Source organism: Molossus molossus, unplaced genomic scaffold (genome assembly GCF_014108415.1).
Source record: "Molossus molossus isolate mMolMol1 unplaced genomic scaffold, mMolMol1.p scaffold_m16_p_21, whole genome shotgun sequence".
Taxonomy (NCBI): Eukaryota; Metazoa; Chordata; class Mammalia; order Chiroptera; family Molossidae; genus Molossus; species Molossus molossus.
Window position 1 is genome coordinate 10,885,369 of NW_023425357.1, and position 26,973 is coordinate 10,912,341.

The 26,973-nt window shown below is 51.1% G+C and overlaps 2 protein-coding genes across 6 annotated transcripts; both read right to left on the bottom strand.

Moving 5' to 3' along the window:
• Positions 1-1,010: 1,010 nt before the first annotated feature.
• On the bottom strand, positions 1,011-8,412 carry ECH1 (enoyl-CoA hydratase 1). The gene is made up of 10 exons (XM_036275136.1): positions 8,296-8,412; positions 7,702-7,903; positions 7,467-7,555; positions 3,445-3,569; positions 3,318-3,366; positions 3,054-3,118; positions 2,407-2,477; positions 2,247-2,318; positions 1,487-1,637; positions 1,011-1,314 (listed from the first exon to the last, which is right to left on the bottom strand). Exons 1-10 carry the CDS (start codon positions 8,345-8,347, stop codon positions 1,210-1,212), a joined length of 981 nt encoding a protein of 326 aa, XP_036131029.1. The 5' UTR covers positions 8,348-8,412; the 3' UTR covers positions 1,011-1,209.
• Positions 8,413-11,967: 3,555 nt separating this feature from the next.
• Positions 11,968-26,515, bottom strand: HNRNPL (heterogeneous nuclear ribonucleoprotein L). Of its 5 annotated transcripts, none has more exons than XM_036274411.1 (13): positions 26,446-26,515; positions 22,109-22,227; positions 21,239-21,476; positions 21,030-21,115; positions 19,659-19,755; positions 19,502-19,574; positions 16,119-16,190; positions 15,727-16,007; positions 14,297-14,418; positions 13,782-13,983; positions 13,061-13,118; positions 12,868-12,963; positions 11,968-12,302 (listed from the first exon to the last, which is right to left on the bottom strand). In XM_036274411.1, the coding sequence occupies exons 3-13, from the start codon at positions 21,461-21,463 to the stop codon at positions 12,244-12,246; spliced, it is 1,371 nt and encodes a 456-aa protein (XP_036130304.1). In that variant the 5' UTR covers positions 21,464-21,476; positions 22,109-22,227; positions 26,446-26,515; the 3' UTR covers positions 11,968-12,243. The 5 variants fall into 5 exon arrangements, with proteins under 5 accessions (XP_036130304.1, XP_036130301.1, XP_036130303.1 ...); XM_036274408.1 differs by lacking the exon at positions 26,446-26,515 and adding an exon at positions 24,087-24,350; XM_036274410.1 differs by having other exon boundaries at positions 12,184-12,302; positions 15,727-16,190.
• Positions 26,516-26,973: the final 458 nt, after the last annotated feature.

The window sequence follows — 26,973 nt, forward strand, 5'->3', positions numbered from 1 at the left end:
CTAGAGCACCCCCTGGTCTCCTTTCTCTCACCAGCCTCAGGGGTAACCAGTCAGAACCCAGATCATCTGGGCCAGGCCTGGGGGGACTCAGGTCAGGGACCCTCCTCCAGACCCTTCTGCAGAGAAAGTGCAGTGGACTTTGGCCCTGCCAGTGTCTTATCATCGGAGCCCATAAAACCCTGCCTGGATCATTGTTAGCAGAGGGAGGGTGAGGTCAGGCAGGGCAGGGCGACAGGAGTGGCCCAGGACAGCTGGGCGACGGAAGCCAGAGAGCAGGAGGGACTGTGTTCTCTTGAGACTCCAGGGACTGTGAAAGGACCTCAGCGGGTTGCGTGCCTACTCCATGCCTTTCTGTTGTATACACAGTGGTTCAGATCACTGACTTCTGCAGCCAGAGGTTCTGGGGTCAGATCCTGCCTCTGCCACTTCCTGGCTGTGTCATCTCGGCTCAGTGCCTTAACCTCAGTAGGCCCATTCACTCACCGTAAAGTGGGGATACCCACAGTACCAACTCCATTAGTCCCCGCAAGAAATCACTAACTTAAATGCTCAAACAGGACTTAGCATATAGGAGGCACTAAAAATTAATGTTTGGTCTCTTGTACTTATTTTGAACATAAATCCAGGAGGGTGGAATTATATGTGCACGAGAAAACCTAAAGCTTAGAGAAATGAGGCAGTTGGCTGGAGACTGGGTAGCGATGGAACCCGGGCCAGACTCCAGCACCAGAGCCCACCGTGCAGGGAGGGGGCCAGGCAGGTGAACACGCCCTCAAGCCTGCAGCAGGGGGAGGCCAGCTGTAGCCTTTCCGCCCAGACGGGGCCAGGTGACATGCTCGCTCCGTGCCTGCCAGACTTTCTGTTGGCCTGGCCGTTCAGGGCCAGCTCCGCATGGCTCCCATTCCCACCGGTCAAGGCTCTCCCCACCTGTCTGCGCAACTGCGGCCCCCGGACCCCCAGGCGCAGCTTAGCCCCGGTCCGCCTCTCCCATCGCCAACGAGGACACCAGGTTCTCGACTTTGTTTTATTGTTTGGGGGCTGCAGTTATGTCCCTGTGTGTTAAGAAATCAGCATCATAAAGTAATAAACTGGGGGAGAAGGCAGCAAGATGACCATCTTCACTAATGCTTGCTGTCTCTGTGGATGAGGAAACACGGGCGTAAAATGGGCAAAGCCACACCCCGGGCCTGGCCCGGGCCGCGGGGGCTCTCAGAGCTTTGAGAAGTTGACGCTCTTCAGCTCCTTTTTCTCCATCGCCGCCTGGACAGACTTAATGACGTCCTGGCTTTGCAGCATGCTCATGTTCCAGGTTGCCTGCACAGAGAGGCCAGAGAGCAATGGCAAGGACAGGACGAGACTGGGGGTGGGCCAATGACAAACGGGGACATAGCTCACCAATCAGAGATGGCCTACAGAGGCCACTGAGTCCTGATTGGTTGTTCTGGAAGCAGAGAAGGGCTGGGATTGGTCGGATGAAGAGCCTTACCATGTAGTTGAGACTTTCCGCCACTGGATGGTCGCGGGAGTAGATCAGGTTGAGTTTGGTGCCCTGAACCGCCACAGGGCTCTTGCTGGAAATCTCCTGTGCCAGGGCGACCGCCGCGTCAAGCATGGCCTCCTTGTCTGGGAATACTCGGCTGCGGATGAACGGCACCAGGAATCGGGTCTGAGATGGGCTCTCTCCCTTCCCCCCCATATTAGAAGTGGCCAATCACAGTAGAAAGCAGAAAACACTTCCTCCTCTGGTGAAATGGACCACTCAGGTCAGGGCACTGAGACTCCAGAATAAAGAACTGACCACTCAGCCTGGCTGGTGTGGCTCAGTGGTTGAGAATGGACCCATGCACCAAGAGGTCTCTGGTTGGATTCCCGGTCAGGGCACATGCCCAGGTTGTGGGCCAAATCCCCAGTGGAGGGGCATGCAGGAGACAGACAATGGATGTTCTGTTTCATGGATGTTTCTATCTCTCTTTCCTTCTCCCTTCCTCTCTCAAATCAATAAGGGGAAAAAAAAAGATCCCTGGCTGGTTTGGCTCAGTGGTTGGAGCATCAGCCTGCAGACCAGAGTCCCGGGTTCGGTTCCTGCTAGGGGCATATACCAAGAACAACAACAACAACAGAAAAAAAAACTGACCACTCAGAGAGAGGAAGCCACCTGGAATACCTGAGTGGGGATCCACGGGGACCCAGGGAGCCCCACCCAGGCCTGGCTGTCCCTGAGCTCTTCAGCACCAACGCAGCCCTACCTGACCAGCCCGCTGCCCAGGGCCTCATCAGCCATCATCTTGCGAGCGGTGAAGGCCAGCTCGTTGACCAAGCTGCAGGAAGGCAGGGTGTATCAGGGGACAGCAGTCACCGGGGTCCAGGAGATGCCTTTGGTCCCCTCCCCCAGGTTTCCCCACCCACCTCTGGTTCCCGATGACTCTGGGCAGACGCTGCAGCGTTCCCACATCGGCTGCCAAACCTATATCCACCTCCTGGGGAAGGGAGGCGGTCTTATCAGTGCTTGGCCTCTGCCCAGTACTGATCCATATACAACCTCAATGCCAGGGAAATTCTGCACTTGCAGCGAAGTCCCGCTCCACCCCTACCTCAAACACCCCTCCCCTCAATACTCCAGTCCATTTCTTTCCACATACTTTCACCCACGGAGATTCCTTCAGGTAAGACTAGAGCCCACCTTCAGTTCTTGGCCATCTCAATTCATCCGGGTCTGCGACGTCTGTCTCCAAAGGGAAGTCCTTTATAACCCTGCTAAGTTCACCCCTTACTGCATCCATGGCACTGACCCTATAATGCAGCACCCCCAGCCTCCACCCTGTCCCCTACCCTTATTCACTCCTGACCTCACCTGGACTGCATGACCTGCCCTTGACTTCCTCTATGATCTTACTCTTTGAGGGTCAGTTCTGACTAACTCCTCCATGAAGCCCTCCGGGCTCACTCCAGGCCCGCTGTCATCCCCGCCTCCTTAACCTGCTCGTTCCCACTCTGCCACTCACTGCTCAGCATTAGCAGGACTCAAGGAAGCAGTGGCTCGGGAGGACACTCACTTTCACCTGGAAGAAAGCATCCTGGGCACAGTACCGGATGTCACAGGCAGTGATGAGGTCCACACCTGGGAGGCAGAGACCAGGGACGCTAAACAACTGTTAAGGACCAATCCCTCTGCCCAAGTTGTGCAGTTGCACTTTTGTACAAAAATCTAACTAGCAACAGATCTGAGGCTGGAGGCTATTGGCTAAGGCGAAGGGCAGCAACCAATAGGCGCCCAGCCAGAATGAGTTCCAGGGCGGGGCTTGTGCCTGCAGACTCACCTCCGCCAATGCAGCCCCCGTGGATGGCTGCAATCACCGGTTTAGGGCACTGAAAGAAAACCGGAGGGCGGTGTCAGGGCCAGGGCCAGGGCCGCCCGGGAAGGATGCCCTACTGCCCCGCAGTCACCTTCTCGATGACGCTGAATGTCTCTTGGTATCTGGTGATGAGGTTACGGAGGTACCAGCTAATGCGGCCCACGTCATCTCCTTGAGGCTGAAGGAGGTCTGAAGCCATGTCCATGAAGTCGATACCTGGTGGGAAGGTGTGAGGAGGCTCAGGGACGCCTCCCAGGCCCTAGCCACTGCCCCAGCAGGAGGTGAGAACCCAGGCTCAGCCTGTTTGAACCCTCAAACCACCACAGTGGGGAAAGCAACTCACACAGGGCTTAACGAGGGACTGAGAAATAAATAAAAGTTAACATTGAGTCACTGCTCACTTTGTCCGCACAACAACCCTAAGAGGTGGGTCCTATTACTGTCTTCATTTCGGGGGGTAAACTGAGGCATCGGGAATTTAAGTCACTTGCCCAAGGTCACACTGGCTTGTGAATAGTGGCAATGCGATTTCAAACCCAGAACCAGGGGGTCATGCGTTTCACCATTACGCTAGACAGCCTGGCAGTCAAGGTTTTGCCTTGAGCAATTGCGTCCATGATGCTGGTGTTTCGAGATGGAAAGACGTGAGAAGGAGCGATTCTAGGGCTCCAACTGTCCAACAATCCCAAATCTGACCTTTCCTCCACTTGCCAGTCTCCATGACCCCTACACTGGCCACCAGTGTCCCCTGGCCTCCCTGCTTCCATCCCTGCCCCCACAGTCTGCTCCCCACACACAGCCAGGGGGAACTTGTAGACACTTCAGGGCCCTCTCTTCTTCCCTCCCCTCCCACTTACTTAGAATGAAATGCAAGGTCTTTGCCAGCACCTTAGCATCTCTGCACAAAAATCAGTTCCAACCTATTCCTTTGGGCACACGTGCCTCCGGTTCCCTCTGCCGGCAACAGTCCTTCCCCTGCTATGATCCCAAGACTGACTCCACTTCTGTCCAGGCCACAGTCAAAAGTCACCTCCTCAGAAAGGCCCACTCTGGCTACCCTGGCTAAATAGCAGCCGGTCACCTACATCTCCTTCCTCTGCCCATCTCCCACACCTCCCTGCACCACCACATAACGGTGTGCTGTCTCCCATCTAGGATGAGGGCTCCGGGAGCAGAGGAATTGTCCTTTGCCACCACTGTATTCCCAGAGCCTAGTCAGAGCCTAGTACGCTGTAGGCGCTCAATAAGCGAACAATACAGACAATTCCTGCCCTCATGGAGCTGCCCTTCTATGGGAGACAAACGCATTCATAAATACATTTTGTCAGATGATGAGGAAGGTTAAAACTAGTCCTGGCCGCTTTGGCTCAGGGGTTAGAGTGTCAGCCTGTGGACCAGAGTCACTGGTTTGGTCTCCGGCCTCAATCGGGGTCCTGTGGGCGGCAAACTATCAATGTGTCTCTCTCACGTCACTGTTTCTCTCTCTCACTCCCACCCTCCCTTCTTCCCTTCCACTCTCTCTAAAAATATTTAATGGAAAAAAATATCCTCAGGTGAGGATTAACAACAAAATAAACGAGCCTATATGATCAATTACTGTTCTTGTCATAAATATGCAAATAACAGGCCAAATTTATTGAAACTAGACTTATCCAATAAATTAGTCTTAACTTAGCTGTCTTTGATAAAGTGAGGATAATTTTAGAGAAAGAAACTGTTTCAATAGGAACCAAAATATACAATTGTGGGTATTAGATTCTAGTTAATTGTCTTTAAAATCTAATTTTTCACCTGTACTGAACTAGATCCTAAACTTTTTAAATAAGTGTTTGGCTGGCCCTGGCCGGTTTGGCTCAGCGGTAGTGTCCGCCCCTGGACCAATGAGTTATGGGCTCAATTCTGGTTAAGGGCATGTATCTTGATTGCGGTTCATCCCCGGCCGTGGTCAGGGTCATGCAGGAGGCAACCAGTCGATGTGTCTCTCTCACATCGATGTTTCTCTCTCTCTCCCTCCCACTCTATCTGAAGATAAATAGAAAAATATCCTCGGGTGAGAATTAAAAAACAAACAAAAAAGTGTTTGGCTGAAGCCATCTGGAGTAGTGTTTTATTTTTCTCCCATCCTTTGCCTTGGAATTATTCAGAACTAAAACGTTTTTCTGAGCCTTGCCATTGTAAACCCCAGTCAGACAACAATGTAAATCTCAGATGAGTTATCAAAACAGCTCATGCCTAGACAGTTTCAGTGACTGATATCATGGAAGCCACACACAGAGCTTGCTTGAGCTGGTGTCTGGATGTTCATCAGGGACATTTGGACTGTGGGCCAGGGAACCCTGTCTGGCTGTTACTACTGCCTGCCTTCATTCCAGCAAAAATGAACTCTGAGCCTTTCATCTGAAGGGCTTCTCTACCGGCAGTCTTAAAGACTCAGAAACTACCCTGTGGTTTGCTTTGATTATTACTTAGGATACAGGAATCCTGGCCTGCTACTTAATCTGCCATGGCGGTGGTTCCTGCTTGCAACCTGAACACCTAGAACGCCCCTCCAAGGCTCAGGGACCATTGAGGAAGAGGCGGGCATGTAAGAGGGGCACAGCAGGCAGGCAGACTTGACTCCATCTATGAGCTGATCCTCCCTCTTGGTTGACCCAGATCCAACTGCCCTGTATTCCTCAAGATTGAAGAATGATCAAAAGAAAGGGAGGAGATGCCCTGGCTGGTTTGGCTCAGCGGTTAGAGCGTCGGCCTGCAGTCCAGAGAGACCCGGGTTCGGTTCCCACTAAGGGCGCGTACCTCGGTTGCAGTTTGTCCCCGGCCCTGGTTGGGTCGTGCGGGTGGCAGCCACTCAATGTGTCCCTTTCACATCGATGTTTCTCTCTCTCTCCCCCTCCTACTCTATCTGAACAAAAAATGGAAAAACGTCCTCGGGTGAGGATTAAAAAAAAATAAAGGGAGGAGATCGTAACCACATAGAAACGTCATTTCTTTCTTCTTTTTTTTTTTTAATCCTCACCCAAGGATATTTTTCCATTGATTTTTTTCAGTTAAGAGTGGGAGGGAGGGAGAGAGGGAGAAAGAGAAACATTGATGTGAGAGAGACACATTGACTGGTTGCCTCCCGCACCTGGAATCCGGGGAAAGAACCCACAACCAAGGTATATGGTCTTGACCAGGAATCAACCTGTGACTCTTATGTCCACCAGCCGATGCTCTAACTACTGAGCCAGACCAGCCAGGGCAAAACTTCATTTGTCTAATATGACCTTTTCTCCTTTCTTTCTTTTTGATTCATACTGGCCTTATCCGGGACCCTGATTCATCTGCCTGCCTCCAGCCTGGCAGAACAGCTCCCTTAATCATTAAGCCCTTAGGACAATGATGTTCTGATCAGCATCAAATAATTATAGGAACAAAACCTCAGGTCTATTGACCACAGAGACAGAGTCTCCCTAAACTAGAGATAACATCTAGGCCTCAGCTGTTTTTCAGTTCTAGGCCCAGAAAGTGGCCAAACGACAACACGGCTGACATCAGGACCAGACGCACTGATCAACTACCCTCTACCCTACCACGGAGCAGTCAGTAGAGACCATGACCCTGACCACAAACTTGCCACTTTGAGTCATCATGATTAATGATTTTTCCCCTATATGACCCATGCCCTGGAAGACATCCAGGGGCCAGGTCTTTGAGCATTGGCTAAGCTGTTTCTGGGTGTTAATAAACTTTTACTTTCTTTGCTGCATAAACAAACAAAACAGCCCTGACTGGTCTGGCTCAGAGGTTAAAGCATTGGCCCGAAGACCAGAGAGTACTGGGTTCAATTCCCACTAAGGGCACATACCTTGGTAGCAGTTTGTCCCCAGACCCGGTTGGGGTCGTGTGGGTGGCAACCAGTCAATGTGTCTCTCCCACATCGATGTTTCTCTCTCTCCCTCCCTCACTCTCTTGCTCCCACTCTATCTGAAGATACATGCAAAAATGTCCTGGGATGAGGATAAAAAAAAACAAAAACAAAAAACAACAAAACAAAACAAAAACACTATTCTATTCCCAGGAGCAGGGGAGACTGGTGGGGGTAGGGGTGAGGGTGGAGAAAGCACCTCGTACCTGCAGTGAACATTTTTCCTGCACCAGAGATCACCACAGCTCGACAGTCAGAATCTTGGGCTATCTTGTTGAAACACTCCACCATCTCACTGTGGAGGAGCAAGGGGTAAAGAAGGGCTGTGTCTGGGGTGAGAATCCCCTACTCTCATGTCCAGCTGTCTCCCACACTCCACCCCTGCCCAACCCCTCAGTCTCTGCCTCCCACAGGCAGGCCTCCAGGATCTGTAAGCCAGACCTCCAGAAGGCCCTGTTCATGGCATTCCTCTTCTCTGGCCGGTTTAGCTGTACGTGTAGAATGTGTTTCTGGACAGCTGTCACCCGAAGGGACTGATAGTTGTGGTGTGGGGCTTCACTGGGGGATGCTCTGGTGGCCTCATTTTGTGCAGAGGAGCTCATGGGGCAAAGGCTGCGATCCAGGTGAGTAGGGGCTATCAGTCCTGGGGAGACAAAGGAAGGCAGAACTTTTGATAAACCCAGACACAGCCTAAGGTGCACATCTCAGTGACACTAGACTGGGAACCACAGGACCCTTGGACACCTCAATTTGGGCAGATGCAGAGTTTAAGATTAGGGGTGCAATTATCAGCGACCTCAGTCTGAGGACCACTTCAAACTCTTAATCGTGGGGCTGATCCCAGATTAGGGACAGGGAGCCATTCAGAGACCCGACTGTAAGGCAGACCTACAGAACGGGGGAGCCCTTGGATGGGAACACACGGAGCCCTGAGTTTAAGGGACCCGGACCCTGCTTGGCCTGGGCCAGGCCTCCCCGTCGTCCTAAGATCTCTATGACAGCGCAAGGACCCCCAGAAGTCAATAGGTGACTCACGCCACATCAGTAGGTTGCGGAGTGTGCGAGAGGCCGCCAGAGTTGCCGCCATTGCTACGGAGTTGCTGGAGTAACCCAACGGGAGGAAGTCAAAGGGGCGGGCACGAAGGCAGCCATATTTGGGGAGGGCACAGCCCGCAGCCCGACCGCGGAGACGCCCCCTCCGCCATCTTTACTAAGGGCAACCGGAAGTAGTCTTCTTGGTTCGTCCTCGGAATGGACCCTTTCGCCCAGTAGGAACCTGGCCTAATAATTCACATGCCTGCGTGAAAGTTCATCACAGCTGTTTTATAATGGTGTTAAAATTAGAGACAGCTGGAGCGTCCAAGGACATAATGGCAGAATAACTGCAGCCCTGATCATGAACTAGTGGCATGTTAAAAGAAAAAATAATTATGCGGTAGTTTACCCACGTAAAGGAACGGAAACACGGACCAATATTAAGCTCTGACTATGTTGTTTAAATCCCCACACCATCAGGAGGCCCTATATTCCTTTGTACACAGGGACCTGGAGCTGGGGCTGGACAAGTCATTATTTCAGTCTCTAGGCTTCGAGAATGCTGAAGGGGGAATTTATGTGGATTTTTAGTCCATGTTGTTAAAATAAAACCTCTTAGGGAGCCCTGGCTGGTTTGACCCAGCAGGTAAAAGAGGGTTCAAAGTTGAAGGTTGGACCCCAGCCTGTAGGGGTGGTGTGGGAGGCAATCAATGTGTCCCTCTCACATAGATTTATTTTCTCTATCTAAAAAAAAAAAAAAAAAATCAATAGAAAAATAACCTCGGGTAAGGATTAACAACAAAAAAAGCAAACCTCTATGGAAAAAGCCAGTTACCCAACAGCATAAGTGCTGTAAAACTGCTTAGGGAGATCTTCACCAGGAAGCGAACCAATGTCGCTGGGCAAATTGGATTATATGAAATACTTGCCTCCTTAATGAAATTTCATAGGTAGCCTTTATTGGAAAACTGAACCACAGGACTGTTTAGTCATCTGTGCAATGTAAACTCCGAAACCGCTATGTAAATACCATGATGAGAGAGAAAAAAATGTAAAGATGTAGAACATTTAACCCAGTCAGCATAAGTTATAGAACAGTACAATATATACGTACAGTATCTGTAGGACTCAAAATTGCTGAGGAATAACTGGGTGCTGGGAGATAAAGTGAAATGTACTTTTCATCCCCATAACTGACTTAAAAACAAATCATGGCCCTGGCCAGTTTGGCTCAGCGGTTAGAGTCAGCCTGCTGTCCAGAGAGTCCCGGGTTTGGTTCCCACTAAGGGCACGTACCTCGGTTGCAGTTTGTCTCCAGCCCTGGTTGGTCATGCAGGTGGCAGCCACTCGATGTGTCCCCTTTCACATCGATGTTTCTTTCTCTCTCTCTCTGTTCCTCTCTCTCCCTCCCACTCTACCTGAACAAAAAATGAAAGAAAGTCCTCGGGTGAGGATTAAAACAAACAAAAAACAAAAAACAAATCATGCCCAGCTGGTGTGGCTCAGTGGTTGAGCATCGCTGGTTAGTTTCCAGGTCAGGGCACATGCCAAAGTTGTGGGCCCAATCCCGTGGGGGGCATGCAGGAGGCGGCTAATAAATGTTCTCTCTCTTGATGTTTCTCTCTCTCTCGTTCCATTCCTCTCTAAATTTAATAAAGAAAAAAAAATCACAGATTTTTAAGTTTGTGGACTAGTTTCTCCTTGTCCAGAGGTTCTATTACATAACTTCCCCACGTGAAGCAATTTCTTCATCTGACAAATGTCACGTGTCTTCAGTAATGTTTCAAAACTTCACAGTAAATACCCAAAGTGGGTTATTTTCAAGAGCACATGCGTGAACAAGACACTGTATTCATACCTCTCTAGGCTGCCCCTCCCATCAGGAACCAAGGTCCTTAAAGCAGGCTCCTTCCAGGTTGTCACCCCTCACCCCCATATACACAAGTTCCCATCTATCCAAATGGGGAGTATCTATCACTTTACAATTGTATATATAGATTATTTAACCCAGCAATTCCACTGCTAGGAACACACCTCCACACCAGGGAAGTTGGCTAGGATATTTGTATCAAGATGTACAGCCTAGTACCGTGTACAGTAGCAAAAAGTTGGAAATTACCTTTGGGACCAGGTCAATTTTTTTTTTTAATCCTCACCCTAGGACATATTTGCATTCATCTTCAGATAGAGCAGGAGGGAGAGAGGGACAGAAAAAATCGATGTCTCTCTCCCACATTGGTTGCCACCCACACAACCCCAACCGGGGCAGGGACAAATTGCAACGGAGGCAAATGCCCTTAGTGGGAACCAAACCCAGGTCTCTCTGGTCCATGGGCCGACACTTTAACTGCTGAGCCAAACCAGCCAGGGTGGGACCAGATCAATTCTAACAGAACCACACAAGATAAGGCCTCAGGGGTAAGGACAAGGACGTTGCTTCGTATGTGGTTATGATACACAATGTACACAAACAATTTTATTAAAAACAAAAAACAGGTCCTGGCAGGGTAGCTCAGATGGTTGTAACACCATCTTGATACACCAAGGTTGCAGGTTCAACCCCAGGTCAGCACATATAAAAATTGACCAATGAATGCATGATAAATGAATAAATGTCTCTAAAATGAATTACAATTTTTTTTTTTTTTTATCCTCACCCGAGGATATTTTTCCATTTTTTGTACAGAGTGGGAGGGAGAGAGAGGAAGGGAGAGAGAGAGAGAAACATCAACGTGAAGGGACACATCGAGTGGCTGCCACCCGCACGACCAACCAGGGCCGGGGACAAACTGCAACCGAAGCACGTGCCCTTAGCGGGAACCGAACCCGGGTCTCTCCGGACCGCAGGCCGACGCTCTAACCGCTGGACCAAACAGGCCAGGGCTACAAAAATTTTTTAGAACAAAAAAGCCCTGGACAGTGTGGCTCCCCAGTTAGAGCCACAGCCCGTGGACTGAAGAGTCATAGGTTCAATTCCTGGTCAAGGGCATGTACTTGGGTTGCAGGTTCAATCCCCAGCTCTGGTTGGGGTGGTGCAAGAGGCAACCAATTGATGTCTCTCCCATCAATGTTTCTCTCTCCCTTTCTCCCTCCCACGCTAAAAATCAATGGAAAAATATCTAAAAAATATTTAAATATTTAAAAATACATTAAAAAATCAATGGAAAAATATCCTCTGATGAATAACAGAAACAAAAATGTACAGATGGAAGTCCAGACCATGCTCCTCCCATGCAGTTCCCCTTGTTTTGCACACACATTTTTTCCTGCAGTTCAACTGCAAGTCATTGCCCAATGTGACATGGGGGGCGGGGAGGGGAATCATCAAAAATTGATAAAGGGACTGGGGAAAAGATGTCCACTTTTATAACTTCAGATTTCATTTTCTAACCTTATTTTTTTTTAAAAAGTGTTTACTTCACGATTCATTTCCCTTGAGGTTTTCCTTTTCCCCCATTACCATGTACTTTTTAAGTGCCTCCTACTAGAGTAAGCTTGCTTAGGCAGGATCAATAAATAGTGTGCCACCAGGTCTCCCGGCTTCTCCTCAAGACTCCTTAGTTGCTGGCATCTTGACTGGTCTGCAGCTGTGTCCTGGTCAGCCTGCCCCTCTTCAGAAGACCAAGAGGAAGGGAAGCAGACACAAACCCAGATTCCCAGAAAGCGCTGTTAATTTTCCAAACAATTTTATTGAAATGTGCCAAGAGTACATGGGCAGCACAAATGTATGAACAGGAAAAAAAATCACATGTACAATAATTTTTAAAAAGTAAAGATTAATCTTGGGAAATATCAATTCCCTCCCCCCCCCCATTGTTTCCATTATGGTTAAGCCTCTACTAACCTAGCATTTAAAAAAGAAAAAGAAATACAGAAACTTTTGCAAAAAAAAAAAAAAAAGGAAAGAAATGTTTTCCTGCTCAGATGGGACTCTTCCTCGGCACCTAATTACGAGGCATGCTGAGCGGTGGAGAAACACAGTTTCAGGGTGTAAGGGTACGGACCATCTGCAAAGAAGAAAGAAGTCTGGCTGAGCCCATCTTTGAATCGCCCCACTCCAGTTCCCCTCATTTTGTACACATCTTTATCTGCAGTTAACTGTGGGGTCTAATTGGGTCACTGTCCAATGTGAGACTTAAAAAACAAGCCACAAATACACAAGGCACTTCTCCTTCCCTTCCTTTACTACCATGGGAAATTCCATCCCTAGCTCTGGAGCTGGCCTAGAACAGGCTTGCCCCAGGAACTGGATGGGCAAATTCTACAAGCTGGCTAATATAGCCCCTTTCTTGGGTACTAGCTGAGCCAGCCTCTGAGAGAGAATGCCAGTTACCTGGAGGACAAGCCTGAGCAAGTCCCAGCTGGCAGAGTGGGTGGCAACAAGCAGCCAGGCTGGCCCTCCCATGAGGAACATCAGGCTGCTCTCCTGAGGATCAGGTCCTACTTGTCTGTCAGCGACAATGTGGAAATCTCTGGGGCTCTATTTTAATGGCAGGAAGGACAGCTCTGGCCTGAAGCCAGCCAACCCATTAAGCCACAAGGATGATGACTGCAGGATACACAGATACTCACTTGGGTTTTTCATCTGGTAATGGTTCAGGAAGCCCAGCGTCTCCAGGGCATCACTCTTGGATTCCCACTCCAGCAGCCCAGAGGAGCTGCGTTCACCTGAGAGAAAAGCCAAGGTTTTAGGGGGACCCAAATACGAACTAGGGAGCTGCCCATCTACAATGAAGGAATGAAGAACACAGGGCAGTTTACTCACTTTTGCCTGAGAATACTTTCACAGAAGATGGCCGCTTCACTCCCAGCTCATCACAAATCTGCAAGACAGAAAACAGATGCAGATACACAAGGACTGTCACATGGCAGAATTCAAGCACACCATGCCCTGCAAAACCGGAGTGCTTGATTTTTTCTGGAGAAAACAGTTTGTAATGGGGAAAAAGGAGAAACATCTGTAACAAAACTAAATTAATAATAATAATAATAATAATAATAATAATAATAATGTGTAAGCTTTTATCACACTCTAAGGTGTCCCATAACCTTAAAAAAAAAAAAATCCCACCTCCAGCTGCTATTTGAGGGTGTTGGCACTAGGTAAATGTTTGATGAACTGAATAAAAGGACCAAAAGTCCAACTCTGCCAGTCAGACTTCCTGCCCCCGTTTCCTCTAACCTCACCCTTAACAGGCCCTCCCTTCAGGTGTTATCTGGGCACCTCGGGGCCTGCCTGACAATGGGGACGTTGAGAGACTGGACTCTGATCACCACTCTAACACCCACACAGAGAATCTTTCCCATCCTAGCTTGCCAACATTGTTAAGAGCCTGGCAAACTCCACTGTTGCTAAATGTTTGGTGCTGTATCCAGCACCCAACCCAGGTCTACCAGAGGAGGAAACCAATAGGTAGTTGCTGAAAGACTAAAATAAATGGCCCACTCAGATGGCCGTGGTGAGCGACCAACTCCACGGCACGTACCTCAAAGAAGTTTTCTTCAGTCACCTCCAGAGGGGCATTGAAGAAATGCAGCACGTTGCTAGGGTGCTGGATGCGGTTCTTGGCTGCCTGCTCCGGAGTGGAGAACCGATTGTTCCTTGATTCACTGAAGTCTTTGTAACTGGAGGACCCGTCTTCTAGCCCATATGACTGACCAGGCATGATGGCAGGTTGCTTAGAGACACTAGGTAGGAAAGGGAGCCCTTGTCAGACCTAATATTGTCCCCCAAGCCCACCAGTGGGGCTCGTTTCTGTCTGAGAACAAGTGCTGGGTGCCAAAGGGGGCCTTGCACCACAATGAAGTGAAGCCTACACTCTCTCTCACTGCTTCAGAGAAGCACCTGGAAACACCACCTCCCCCCTCCTGCCTGAATAAGCACCTCTGCCTCACTGTGCTCCACTGCTAGGCCCCATCCAGAGTGGGTCCCATTTTCTGCCCCTTTTCTCCCCAATCCTTGCCAACACATCCTACCCCAAGGAATTTGTCTGGCACTTACCAGACTTTCAGCTTTTGTCCAAACATGAAGTTGTTGTTGAGGTGTGTAATGGCCCGATCCACAGCATAGCCATCCGCCATCTCCACCATGGCGGCCCCCGGCTTACTTTTCATGAATTTTACCTTGGGGAGAGCAACCATGGTCAGCACCACTGCTCACAGCAGCAAAAGACCATTCCTAGTTAACAGTAACTCCTGCTTCCATGTCCTGACTTGTGAATGGGGGATCAGGAGAAAAAGAAAAGCATGCTTGGCTCACAGCAAGTGCTCAGCCCAAGGTAGGCAGCAGAGCCTAGTCAGTGTTTTTCTAGCCATAGGACAGGACCCATAGGCACAATAGGAAACAGGAGGCCTAGTAAAAACCACTGAAAACCAGTAGTGACCACTCTGAAACCAGGCGATCTAGCTCTGAATCCTGCTTCCACAAAAACTGTCTGTGAATATGGGCAAGTTATTCACCTTTCATGCCTTCATTTCCCCCACTTGTCTCACTAAGGATCCTTGTGAAAAAAAAAATCACAACACTTAAAGCACTTTTAACAGCGCCTAGTATAGGAGGAACACTTAACATGTATGAGCTGCTACTGTTACTGATGAGCCGAGAGAGGCTACAAACTCAAAGAACTCCAGATGGGTTCCACAGAAGCAAGAACCCACTGATCTGGGTGGCTGACCTATCAGTTTCGGTTAACTGTCCCAGACAAGGCAGAAGGCACAGTGTTGCCAGATCATCTGGAAAAATCCCGCATACAATGAGTAGCCCTGGCCAGGCAGCTCAGCTGGTTAGAGCGTCATCCCAATACGTCAAGATTGTAGGTTTGATCCCCAATCAGGGTACATACAAGAATCCAATGGCCTGGCCAGATAGGCTCAATTCCAGTCAAGGGCATATACCTTGGTTGCGGTTTATCCCCGGCCCTGGTCAGAGTCATGCGGGAGGCGACCAGTCTGTCTGTCTCTCTCACTGATTTTTCTCTCTACCCCCTCCCTCCCACTCTATCTGAAAATAAACAGAAGAAAAAATATCCAATGAGGATTTAATAAAAGAATCAACTGAATGCATAAGTGGAGCAACACATCGTCTCCTTCTCTTCCCCCCCTAAAACCAGTAAGTAAAATTTAAAAATTAGAAAATAAACCCCCCCAATAGGTAAGTTTCACAAATGATAACATTCATGTAATGTTAACTATTAGCATTTTATGTGCTAATCCAAGTTTTATTAACACTAAAAATTCAAAAAATAGACAAAATACCCACCTACAGCGAGGACTAAATAAACCCTATCTGCAGCAAGTCACCTGATTAAGAGAGTTACCCTCTCGGGATCGGCTTGCTCATAGCCAGGCAACCTCTGGGCAAGCCCGAGGTTCAGAGCCTCCCTGGGGCCTGCAAGGTCTACAAGGAAAGCGGCGGACCTCACAGAAACTCACCTTCTCCACATTGCCGTACAAGCAGAAAACATTGAAGACTCGGTCACAGTTCATCTTAGACTGATCCAAGCCATAGACCATGAGCACAGGGCTGTCGGCGTGGGGGCCATACTCGGGTGGTGGGGGAGGGGGTGGGGGGTGCCCATACTGGGGGCCGTAGCGACTTGGGCCCCGGCGGTGACCCCCCACTGGTGGGCCCATCCTTCTCCCTTCGTAGTGAGGTGGGGGAGGGCCATAGCCCTCATCATGGTAATGGCTGTGGTACCCACCGTGGGGCCCTCCTGGGGGGTGGGAAGGAAAGAGAGGGAGGGCGGGTGAGAATTTGCGTGGCGGGCGGCGGGCAGGGGCACATGAGCCACGGGAGTCCACGGAGGGGAACCCCCTGCCCTCACCATATTCTGCGGGATGATCTCCCAGGAGAGGGGGCTGCCTTTGGCGTTTGTTAGGGTTGCTGCCAGGGTCGCCTGTGGACAGAAAAAGCAGTTAGAGCCTACTTTGACAAGAGGAGTGGTTCTTTCCCTCCTGACTAAAGATTAAGCTCTAAGTCCCTTAGCTCCTTGGCTGCAAATCTCCCTATCTCAAATGGGCTGCTAGAGCCTCCCTCCTCTGGCCTGGCTGAGGGTGGGCACAAAGCCCAAGGCTGGAACCCACTCTGCCTCCTCTGCCCATTCCAACTAGGCTGCTATCTATCCTTTCTCTATGAAAGATGAGGCCAGGATCTGGGCACTCTGTCATCTGCCCTGGCTCTGGTGGGAAGCCGAGCTCTTGGGGCCTCTGGGAAACCTATAGGTACTATGGATGCTAATAGGTTATGGGGGGCCAAAAACAGCTTTCTAAAATAACTCCTAATGAAGGGAGAGGAGATTAAGAGCAGGAGAATAACCGAGAAAGGGCAGAAAGATACCAACTGGCACCCAAAGCCCCAAGGTTCTAGGAGCTCTAGACTCCACTCTCTAGACCCCTTCTCTCTCAGTGCCAGTCCCAGTCACCCTCCCACCTAGTCAGGTCCAACCCGAGGAGGGACTGGAGGGAAGGACAAGCAGGGCGAAGTCGGAATCAGTTCACATGAGCAATCATGTACAAGGCATCGACATTCTTAGACCCAGACAATGGCGCAGATCCACCCCCAACCCCAGCTGCAGTTCATTCATCGCCACCATTAATTTAGCACTTGAGTGGCAGACACTGTGCTAAGCGCTTTACAGACATCACAGCTTCTTTAAATTCCTCACAACAACCCTATGAGGTAGGTTCTATTTGAGCCCCATTTTACAGATACGGAAACTGAGCAGTTAACTTTGAACTGAGCAGTTAAAAAGACATTTTGGCCCAAGGTCACAAAGCAAGTTAGTGGCTGAGCCGGGATTTGAACCCAGATCTGGCTGTCTCCAAAACCCAGGGCTCGAGACCACTGCCCTTTCCTGCCACCCGGCCTGCATTTTGTTTTCAACAATCAGTCATTACAAAGATGGAATAGGGCTACTTACAGCAGAAGTACAGAGTACAATGTCCATTTGTCACAAAAAACAAATCTGTATTTTCTCTTACCATTGGACGCTTCAACAGTGAGTTAGCACAGTTCTGAAAGATGGCGTCCCATCAAACATACACTGCGACCCTGCATCACATGGTTTTACAGTCATAAATACAAGTTACAGTACACATCCGCTACAATTTTTTAAAGATCGTTTTAACAGTCAATGTTTTCATTAAATCAAAAATGGCTCACAGATGTTCTGTCCTCAGAAGATATCAGAAAAGTGGAAAATAAAGGTGTATGAAGTGGGTAGTGTCCCTCCGTGTTGTCACCTCCTCACACTGTGTGCTGCAGTGCGGTGCTTCTGGCTGTGTAGCGCTCCATGTGCGTGTCTCCTGGTTGTGAAGTGTGCCAGTGGCCCCACTATGCCCGAGCTTTTGGCCTTGGGAGCGCGCCCGGTTACCCGCCAGCAGGTAACTGTGTACCTCTGAGCTGTTTGGCTGTCTGGTTTTAGGTCTGTTTTGGTTTTTTGACTTTTTTTTTTGTTGTGGTTTAATTTTTTTGGTTTCTGATCTCCAGTTGGTGCAGATTATGTTGGCAGCTGTTGACTGCAGAAAAAATAAAAATATCGAAACAAAAAAGAAGGCCCTCCCCAAACCAAAGGACTTAAAAAACGAAACAAAACCCAAAATGGCGAGGAATGGAGAGAGGATCCTATTGTCTTGGAGGCCCATGGAATCTACTTCAGTCTGTGAAACGTTCTCCGAAAAGAGCGCCGTTGGCTGGCTGAGAGCTCTGTTCTCTGTGTTTCCTACTTCTGTGTACATTCTCGAGTTCGAGTTTGCTTGGATTTTGACCTCTTTTTTAATGTTTAATAAAAAAGCAGTGTCTGCTGCCATGTTGCGTCTCTTTCTCTGTCTCTGTCTGCCTCTGTCTCTGTGCTTGTAGCTGTTCCTTGGAGCGCGGTGTGGTGTTCTTGATGTAGTGAGCTCAAGTCTGCAGCTGTTTCTGGGGACGTGGTGGAGGCTGCATGTTCTGTTTTCTCCAGGAAGAGCTAGTGGTTTCTACCCTGTGTGTTGGTGAGCAATGTGCAGAGGCAGAGCCGCTGAAGTATGGTTCCTGAGGGGGTGGCGAAGCACCGCCCTCACTCCAGGTTACCCCATCAGCTCTCGTTTTTGACCCCGAGCCTCGGGACAGCCAAAACTGAGAGGCATCAAAACCAATGCACAGCCAGCCCCTGCCACTAGCCCCTGCTGGTCTGCACATCTTCTATTTATGTTCCTTGGAGAAGAAATGGTTGGTTGCCATGTTTCTGTTAGCAGTCATGTAATGCCATTGCCCGCTCTGGTACATTCACTTGGTCACCAATTTGCCTCTGACCTCTGGAGGGAGCAGCCAGGCCCACAGCACCCATTGTGAGGGTCCTGGGGAAGAGTCTAGCCCACCCCACCGCTTCCCAGCTTCAAGGACGAGCAAGACAGGCCTGGCTAGAAATGGGGGCCTCTGGCCCCCCACGGCCTGTGAGATGTCAGCAACCAGCCTCCTCCCACAGCCCATGGCCTAGTCCAATGTATCAGACCAAGACAGACACAGAGATGGACGGTCTTGCTGAGGCGGTGCTGCTGCTTTTCAAAGGCAATCCTCCACCTCCCTCCTATCCAAGGCACACCATTCTTGACAGATTCTAGGAAGTGGGTGTCCATTTGGGCCCCCTGCAGAGAAATTGACTCCCCTCTACAAGTGAGGTAAGGCATGTCCGCCCGGCTCCAATCCAGGATATCACCTCTACAAGGTCAACTTGCTCAAAGGTTCTGCTGCAAAAGGGCCCAGGAGTCTTCACCACCTCCCAATCTGCCTCCCTCCTCCCCAACCCCCGCAACAAGCAGACCCTCTCAAGAGTGGAGAGCAAGAGGACCATTCCTGGCCCAGCGAGAATGGAATCAGTGACCTAAGAAGGCTCCTAGTAGGGAAGCAGATTTCATTTGGGAGCTGCTACTGGTTATAAGCCATTGCCATGCCCAGTGCTCTGTGAAGCCCTGCACCCAACCCAATCCAAGCCTCTACACCTTGATTCTGCACACTCAACTGCATCCAAGGGTCCCCAAGCAACAGCTAGAACCCAGAGAAGGCCCTCACTTGCCCTCTCCCAAAGTGTCTTTTCTAGAGCTGACCCAAGGCCCTCCCATGTCCACAGGGAGCCCAATGGCATTACATAACCCTGAACCCAGGTCTATGAAGTGCGCTAGTCAAGTGAAGGCAAGGCGGGTGTGTTTAGAACAAAGTGGCCATCAGCATTACCTTGTCCACTGAGGTTGGGGTTTGTATAGTCCCAAGTATCCTGATCATTCTTGAACACGTTCAAACGTGTAGGCTGTAGGGACAAGAAAGAGCTTGAGATCAGCCAGGCCCGAGCTCACCTGGAAGCTGACAAGCGGCAGTCACTTCCCAGACTTACCTTTGCATATTCAATCTTCAGAGTGCAACAGCCAGAGTAAATATCGGCCCCATTGAGTGAGGCCTTGGCCCGCTGGGCACTCTGCACAGAATCAAATGTAAGTTAAGTTAAGGAAAGCCCCATCACAGAAGCTCTTTGGAGAGGGCTTCAAGCTGTTCCAGAGATGAAGAAGGACAAGGTAACACCCAAAGCCTGTGCTACAGATGTGTTTCAGGGTCTGTTCACTATCACAGCCACCAGTCAATTGCATGGAGATGGGCTGGAGTGCTACTGTGGGTGAACAGTCACTGGCCAGAGTTCCTTCATGATCTGCACTGCTACCCCACTAGCCCTGAGGTGGCAACAACCTCCTCTGCCACCACTCCAGGCCAAACCACCTTCTTCTTTAGCCCAATCCTCCCTCGTGCTTTGCCTAAATCTGAGTAATCTCTGAAAAATGCCAACCAGATTATGTTCCTGCTTTGGAAGTCCATCAGTGGCTTCCCACTGCAACCTGACCCAAGCTTCACCACTGTTGAGAATGTCCCATTAGCTTCAATGTCCAGAGAGAAGCCTTCCCCTGGGTCTGCCTCTCTCCAGTTGTTAGGTCATCTTGCTTTCTCCAACACTAAGCTCCTGCCCACCTGAGAATTATTTTTTAAAAAATCCTCACTGCCCTGGCCAGTTTGGCTCAGCGGTTAGAGCGTTGGCCTGCAGTCTGGAGAGACCTGGGTTTGGTTCCCGCGAAGGGTATGTACCTCAGTTGCAGTTTGTCCCCGGCCCTGGTTGGGTTGTGCAGGTGGCATCCACTTGATGTGTGCCTTTCACGTCAATGTTTCTCTCTCCCCACCCCACCCCCACTCTATCTGAATGAAAAACGGAAAAACGTCCTCGGGTGAAGATAAAAAAAAAATCCTCACCAAAGTGTACGTTTTGAATTTTAGAGAGGGAGAGGAGGAGAAAAAAACAAACAAAAACATCAATGTGAGAAACATCATTTGGTTGCCTTCCATTCATGCCCCTACCAGGGATTGAACCTGCAACCTTTGGTGTATGAGACGCTTCAACCAACTGTGCCACCCAGCCAGGGCCCACCTGAGGATCTTTGATGAAGTTGGTACCACCACCATGAATACCAGCTCCTATCTCCTCATGCAAATAAAATACCACCTCCTCAGAGACCTTCCCAGATCCCCCTCTATCTCATGGCACCCTTCACATTCTGTACTTTTATACTATATATTTGATGGCCCCTCCCATCAGATTACGGGCTTTATGAAGGCATCTGGCATACAGCAGGCATTCAATAGATACACTCTGGTTAAAAGGATGGCACCCTGCCCAGCTCTGAGTCCCCATCCCAAGGAACACCTATTCCCTTGCAAAGGATATTCCACCATGGCCTGGACTCCATTCTTCCGGAAAATGACAATTCTCTGGACAGGGCCACAAGGATTACAGATAGTGTAAAGAACATCCTGTAAAAACAAAGACAGGCAAAATGAAGGGACCCTGGCAGGTCAGTCTGGTTTGGGGACAGAGAGAAAGGGAAGAAGGAAGACCTCACAGAGAACACTAAAGGAATATCCACTGGCACCCACCGTGGTAATGGAATAGATGGGGTTCAGGATGGTAAAGAGAAGCACACTGTTGACACTTCGGGAGTCATCTGAGTCTCCAGGACGGGAGATCTTCTGGCTGGTAGAGTAATTAACAAAAGCTGGGTGACCAGCAATGTAGATTTGGTTGTCGGCTGCGTAGTTCACAGCGTTGCAAGCCCCCAACACATCTTCAAACTCCACCAACGCTTGTCTCTTTTTAGGCATTACCACCACATAGCTGATGAGAGAGAACACAGGTTTCAATCCTCTCAGGAGGACGGAGACAAGAATGACAGAATGGCAACAAGACAGTGGCTTTCAATTTCCTGTGAATTGACTTGTCCCTGGCCTCCGAACTCCTGTGTACCCTTGTCATGGTTTCCTGACCAGAACAGCTTTTGTAATAAGTGGCAGGGAAGGCAAGAGGTGTAGCTTTGGCATTACCTCCTCTGGAAAGCCTTTCTTCCTGACCCTGATTCATTCAAATGCCTCCCATAGACTCCTGAACTTCCCCTATAACAGCTGTAGTCACTGTGTGGGCAATTATCCTAGAGGAGTCCAGAATAGTTTTGTTCATGCTCCATTCCCATTATCTAGCACATGTCACATACTCAGTGAAAAGGTGTTGAATAAGAAAATGCTAATTAGATGGTACCATGTAGAGAAACAAAAGAGAAGGCATGGAATTTGCCAAAACCTGACCCAAAGTACAAGGGCCAACTCCAAGAACAGAGGAGCCCCAGGACCTAGCCAAGGACCCTGGACTAAAATAAAAAGGCCAAGTCACTTCCAACCAGCAACCAGTGACACACACACCACCAAAGAGTCGGCTTCTCAGTATACTCAACCCTTGGCCTCTGAGTGGAATACCTGATGGGTCCAAACTCCTGCAAGGCCTCCACAAGGTCAGCTTCCACCACACCGTCAATCAGGCCCCTGATGTGGACAACTGGGGAGGCAGGGGTTTTGTGCGGGTCATCGTAGTTCTCCTGAGAAAGAAAGCAAAAACAAGATTTTATTTCCAGCAGTACAAGATGGTGGCTCACTGGCCTCTGTGTTGCTGAGGACCCAGTCAGATAAAACAGTCGCGTGTCTCCCAGGAAGGACACACAGTTCAGACAAGGGATGGCAGTTTAAGCCAATCACCCAAAAGGATGCTGGGCCAACACAGCAAAAGGCCCTGAGTGGGTGGCCACTTATCTAATGCTGTCGCTTCTGAGGAAAGCAGAAGGGAGGACCAGGCAGATCACTTATGTTACATTCCTCCCAAAACCTTGTCTCTTCCCACTGGTCCAAAAAAATGGGGAAAAGGGGCTGCTTGGAAAGTGGACACCGGTGGCAGGAAGGGCTCACACAACTCTGTTGCAGACTGAATCAGGAATGCCCTTTGCACCTGCCCCAACTTCTTTTCCCTGTCCCAGTACAGCAAGGTACAACCATCACCCAGCCAAGCATTATGGTTCCCCACCATTTTTCCTAGGTCCAGTCAGGATAAAAGAGCATGTGCCTCAGAAACTGGCAGCCAGGCCAATCTTGACTACTTCTAGTCTTTAATCACTTTCAAACCACCAAAATCTATGTTGGGAAACACAACCTAGGCCAAACTACAGAAAAAGAGTGAGGAATGACTTTCAGAAAGAAGAGAAACTTCCATCTACAGACAGAAGCCTTTCAAAATCAGGAGGGGAAAAAAGTCTCTACCTCTGGTGGGCTCTAGGCCTAGCCTCCTGCCCAAGAACTAGCAGGCAGAAAACTGGATTCTATTTCAGGAATCAACAACACAAACAGAAGGCTCACCCATGCCTGATGGTTACCAGGTTCAACAGTTTGGAGTTCCACAGCCTTGAGTTCTAATTCTAGTCCCTTCCCTCACTAGGTATATGACCTAAATGAATTTACCTCATCTTTGAAAGTCAAAAAATTAGTTAATACCATCCCCTATCTCACAGAGAAATGTTGGAAACTCAAGAAAGATACCTTTAAAATGTGTGGAACAAGGCCTAGAAGACTAAAATGCTAATAAATCATAGTACAGATAGCAGCTGAGCCCTGGAAAACCCTGCAAATGGCTGACCGGGAGAGGCTCGATGAACTTGAGGGAGGAGGGAATGGGCTCTAAGCCAGAAGGAACAACTGGTGATCTATTCGGAGCAGACTAAAGAGGCTGAATCCCTTCCAAAACGCCCACCCGCTGGGAACATTTTGGTTCATCAAACCCCCTGCACCCAGTTAAGCCCTGCAAATGATAAGCAAACTTGTGATGGCTCCAGAGCTTGGCTCAACTCCCAAACGGCTAAAAAGACCTTTCACAAGCCTTCCGGTTTTCAATGCCCGCAAAATAGGGAACATGATCTATTCTAGAGGCACTATCCTCAAACTGATTTCCACTTCGAGAAAAACCACGGCGCTATAAAGATTAGGGATCAGACGTAACTCCTCTCAGGCGCGGAAAAGGCCACCACCCACTCATTCCCGCTCACGCGGTGCCCCCCCAACAGCCCACGAGGCCCAGGCGGGAGAACTGCGCCTGCGCATGGGGCCAGGGGGAAAAAAATGAGGAATTAAAAGCGTCCCGGCCGCGTGCCCGCCCCCACCCACACCAGCCCGCGGCGCCTGCGCACTACATCAACCGCAGCGCGAGCTCCCTACTCCAAATAGCGCCCACACGCAAGCGTCTGTCCTCGCGCAAACCCCGCCGTTTGCCTAACGCCCGCCCCTCCCCCACCCCGTCAACGGCGCGAGGGCAGGGGCGCGTGCGCAGAGGCCCCCTCTTCCCAAGAAATACTCTCAAAGTGGGAAATTTTCCCTCCCATCCAGGCCACACCCGAGCCTAGGGCCCTGGCCTCACCCCGCCGCCGCCGCCCGCCGCCCCGGCTCCTCCACCACCGCCGCCACCGCCTCCGTGTTGGTCGCCGGCGTTGTCAGTCTTGAGCCGCTTCGGGGCCCGGCCGCCCTCACTGCCGCCGCCGTAGTAGCGGCCACCGCCGCCTCCGCCGCCCGCCGCCGCCATCTTCACCATCGCTCCCGACCGCCTCCGCTGCTCCTCCGGCTGCTGCCTCTGCTCCAGCCGCCGACGCCGCTTCTCCGCCCGGGGCAGCAGCCTCCGCGACATGGCGGCGCAGAACCCGCCTCCCCCCGCCTCTCATTGGGGGAGGGACACGCCCGTCACCCGCCGCCCCCACCCGATAGGGGGAGCCACCGGTCCCGCCGCGGGGGGAGGAAGCCTCCGCATGCCTTGAGCCCCTATTGGATAAAACCCACTCCGTTCTGCAGGAGGGCCCGCCCTCGTTTGTTTGGTACACTCGTTATAGGCCAGCGCTTTCTGCCAGTCATTTCACTGACTCTGCTGACTTAAAATAAACTCCAATTTGATAGGTCGGAATTCTGGCACCGCGCTCTCCACGCGCCTGAAAAGCCCCGCCTCCTTCCCACTTTCATTGGCTTTTTTGCTAATCCATCAAACCGAAAGCCCTTAGTCTTCCAGTCACGACGACTACCTTCCCGCGCCACTCGGCAAGAAGACAAGGGAGCCCTCCCCTTAGCCTCTCTCCAGTGGTTACTGCAGATGCCCATTTTCTGCGTCTCCCTCACCAGACGACGGGACCACTGGTGGTCTCCGATTGGGTGAAAAAGGGGAGCCACCCGGCAGGCGCTCTTTGGCGCAGTCCAGGAAATGATCGGAGACGAGAACGCATGCGCAAATGTTTTCGGGCGCCTCGGGAGGCGGGGCGACCCTCTAAAGGAACGAAGGCCTGGAGTACCCAGAGTATTTATTGAGTGACTGCTGTGTACCGCTCTGGAAGGCTAGACCAGAGGGGCAACTGCCAGTGCAGCTCTGTTCGCGTGACTATACTGCATTCCTCTCCACCTTAAACCGGAAGGATTTTTCTAACCCAAATTCGTCCTTTTCGTCAGTATAAAACCTTTCGGACCCTATCCAGTTCGCTGGCGTCATTTCACCACTCCACCTCAATTCAGCCACAGTAACTCCTTTCAGTTTGGAAGCATCTGCTGCCGCACCTCTAGATCCTCCCGGGGGCAGTCCCTTCCACCTAGAATACTACCCTTCCTGCCCGAGCTAAAGAATGATTTCTGTCCGTGCGGTCTGTTAACTCGGAAGAGCTTTCCTCGTCCCTGCCAGCCCAGAACCCAGGCGTTCCCCGCATAACCCCTGATCACTCCGGCCAAGGATTTTCTCGGGACAGCCCTGACCCCTGTCTCTTCCATTAGCACGCAAGTCATATATGGGAGGGAACGGTGCTCCCTGCCTCAGCGATAGTGGGGCTGGTCCGCCTACCAGGCACCCTGTACACACCCAGCGCTCAGCAGACGGGAGTCGTTACCTATTCTAAGCGACCGGTGGACCTGCCTTCCTCCGGGACCGCGGGCCACCCCGCACAGAATGCACTTCCTCAGAGTCCAGGGTCCAACGACGCCCAGACCCGGAACCTAGGGGCGGGGCCAGCCGCTGACCCAGAATAACACCCTAAGGGCTCAAGTGTTAGGGGGCTGCCTGCGGGGGTGGGGGAGCGGGATACTGCATTTAGAAAACGATGACAGAGTCATGGGAAATGCGGGGGACGCCACCAAATACACACTCCGGAACCTTTCCGTACAAGTGAAAGGGGGGAGGTTCCCGAAATAGGGGTCCTCGTGGAACCTAAGTTTGAAATGGGGTTAGTGGCACTAAGAGCGTGGGGCTGGCCTCGTGGGTCTGCTGGTTTGCGGAGATAGGAAAGTTGGGGGTGCGGATCTAAACCAGTCACACTGGGAAGATCCAAAAAGGCCCCAGAACCGAGATGAGGGGCGGTGCCTCGCCTTCAACATGTGATCCGGGCGTCCGGATCGAGGCGGGGCTGCTCCCACTGAAGGGCGGGGTCGTGAGGTCCGGACGTCAGAGGAATGCGGTGGGGGGAGGGGGAGAGAGGGGCCCCACCCCTCCCCGCCCCCGCGCCCGGCCCGGACGCCCCTCGCGCCGGCGCGCGCGGACGGGACGCGTCGGAACTGTCCTCTGCGCGGTAGTTCCCAGCCGCTCGCCTGCCCGCGCGCGCCCGTAGCAGGCGACCCGGAGGCCGCGGTATTTCCCTCCTTGTGCTCCTGGCCTCCGCCCCTCCCCCCTCGCGCTCCGGCGGCGGCTACTGGCGGCGGGCGGCGCCTCCCACCCATCCCCCCCGCACCCTCCTGGACCCCTCGTCCCTAACCCCTACCAGCTCCGCGGCGAGCCTGGCCGGCCGTCCGGAATCGAAAAGAGAGCCGACACTGGGAAGTTTTGGGAGAGGGAGGGACGGGCCTTAAAGGGACCACGACCTCTTTTCAGCCTGGAAAAAAAATGGGGCGTGGGGGTGCAGACCGAGAGTTACTCCGGAGTGGAAGACAACGCGCAAAGGGAGTGCCAAGACATTGGGGCCACTGCGTTCCGGCTCCGAGTCCCTTTTCCCCAAATACCCCCAACTCCTTAACCCCCTCTTTCCCGCACTGAAAGTGGCGTAGTTGTTTGGAAACCATGCCTTATTCCTCCTAGTCAGTGTTCTCTTGGTTGAGGTAAATGTTGGGGTGCACATTGTACAAATGGGGAAGTGGGCTCAAGGGACATAAGCGACCAGCCCAGAATCCCACCGCTTGTGAGTGGCATAGCAGGATTTGCCTGCTGCTAAAGGTGTGTAACCACTACACTGCAGTGCCTGTTAGGGTTATGGGGGCCGCAATATGCCGTGGAGGTGAAGGGCACAGGCTGG

Excerpts from the sequence above, each read along its gene's own strand:
- HNRNPL (XM_036274407.1), bottom strand. The coding sequence starts at position 24,350 with ATGTCGCGGAGGCTGCTGCCCCGGGCGGAGAAGCGGCGTCGGCGGCTG. Across the intron at positions 12,964-13,060 it reads GAAAGTATTCTCAGGCAAAA|GTGAACGCAGCTCCTCTGGG; the intron begins GTGAGTAAACTG and ends CTTTTCTCTCAG. Across the intron at positions 12,303-12,867 it reads TTACCAGATGAAAAACCCAA|ATGGTCCGTACCCTTACACC; the intron begins GTGAGTATCTGT and ends TCTTCTTTGCAG.
- ECH1 (XM_036275136.1), bottom strand. The coding sequence starts at position 8,347 with ATGGCGGCAACTCTGGCGGCCTCTCGCACACTCCGCAACCTACTGATG. Across the intron at positions 7,556-7,701 it reads ATGAACAGGGCCTTCTGGAG|TGAGATGGTGGAGTGTTTCA; the intron begins GTCTGGCTTACA and ends GCTCCTCCACAG. Across the intron at positions 1,315-1,486 it reads CGGAAAGTCTCAACTACATG|GCAACCTGGAACATGAGCAT; the intron begins GTAAGGCTCTTC and ends CTCTCTGTGCAG.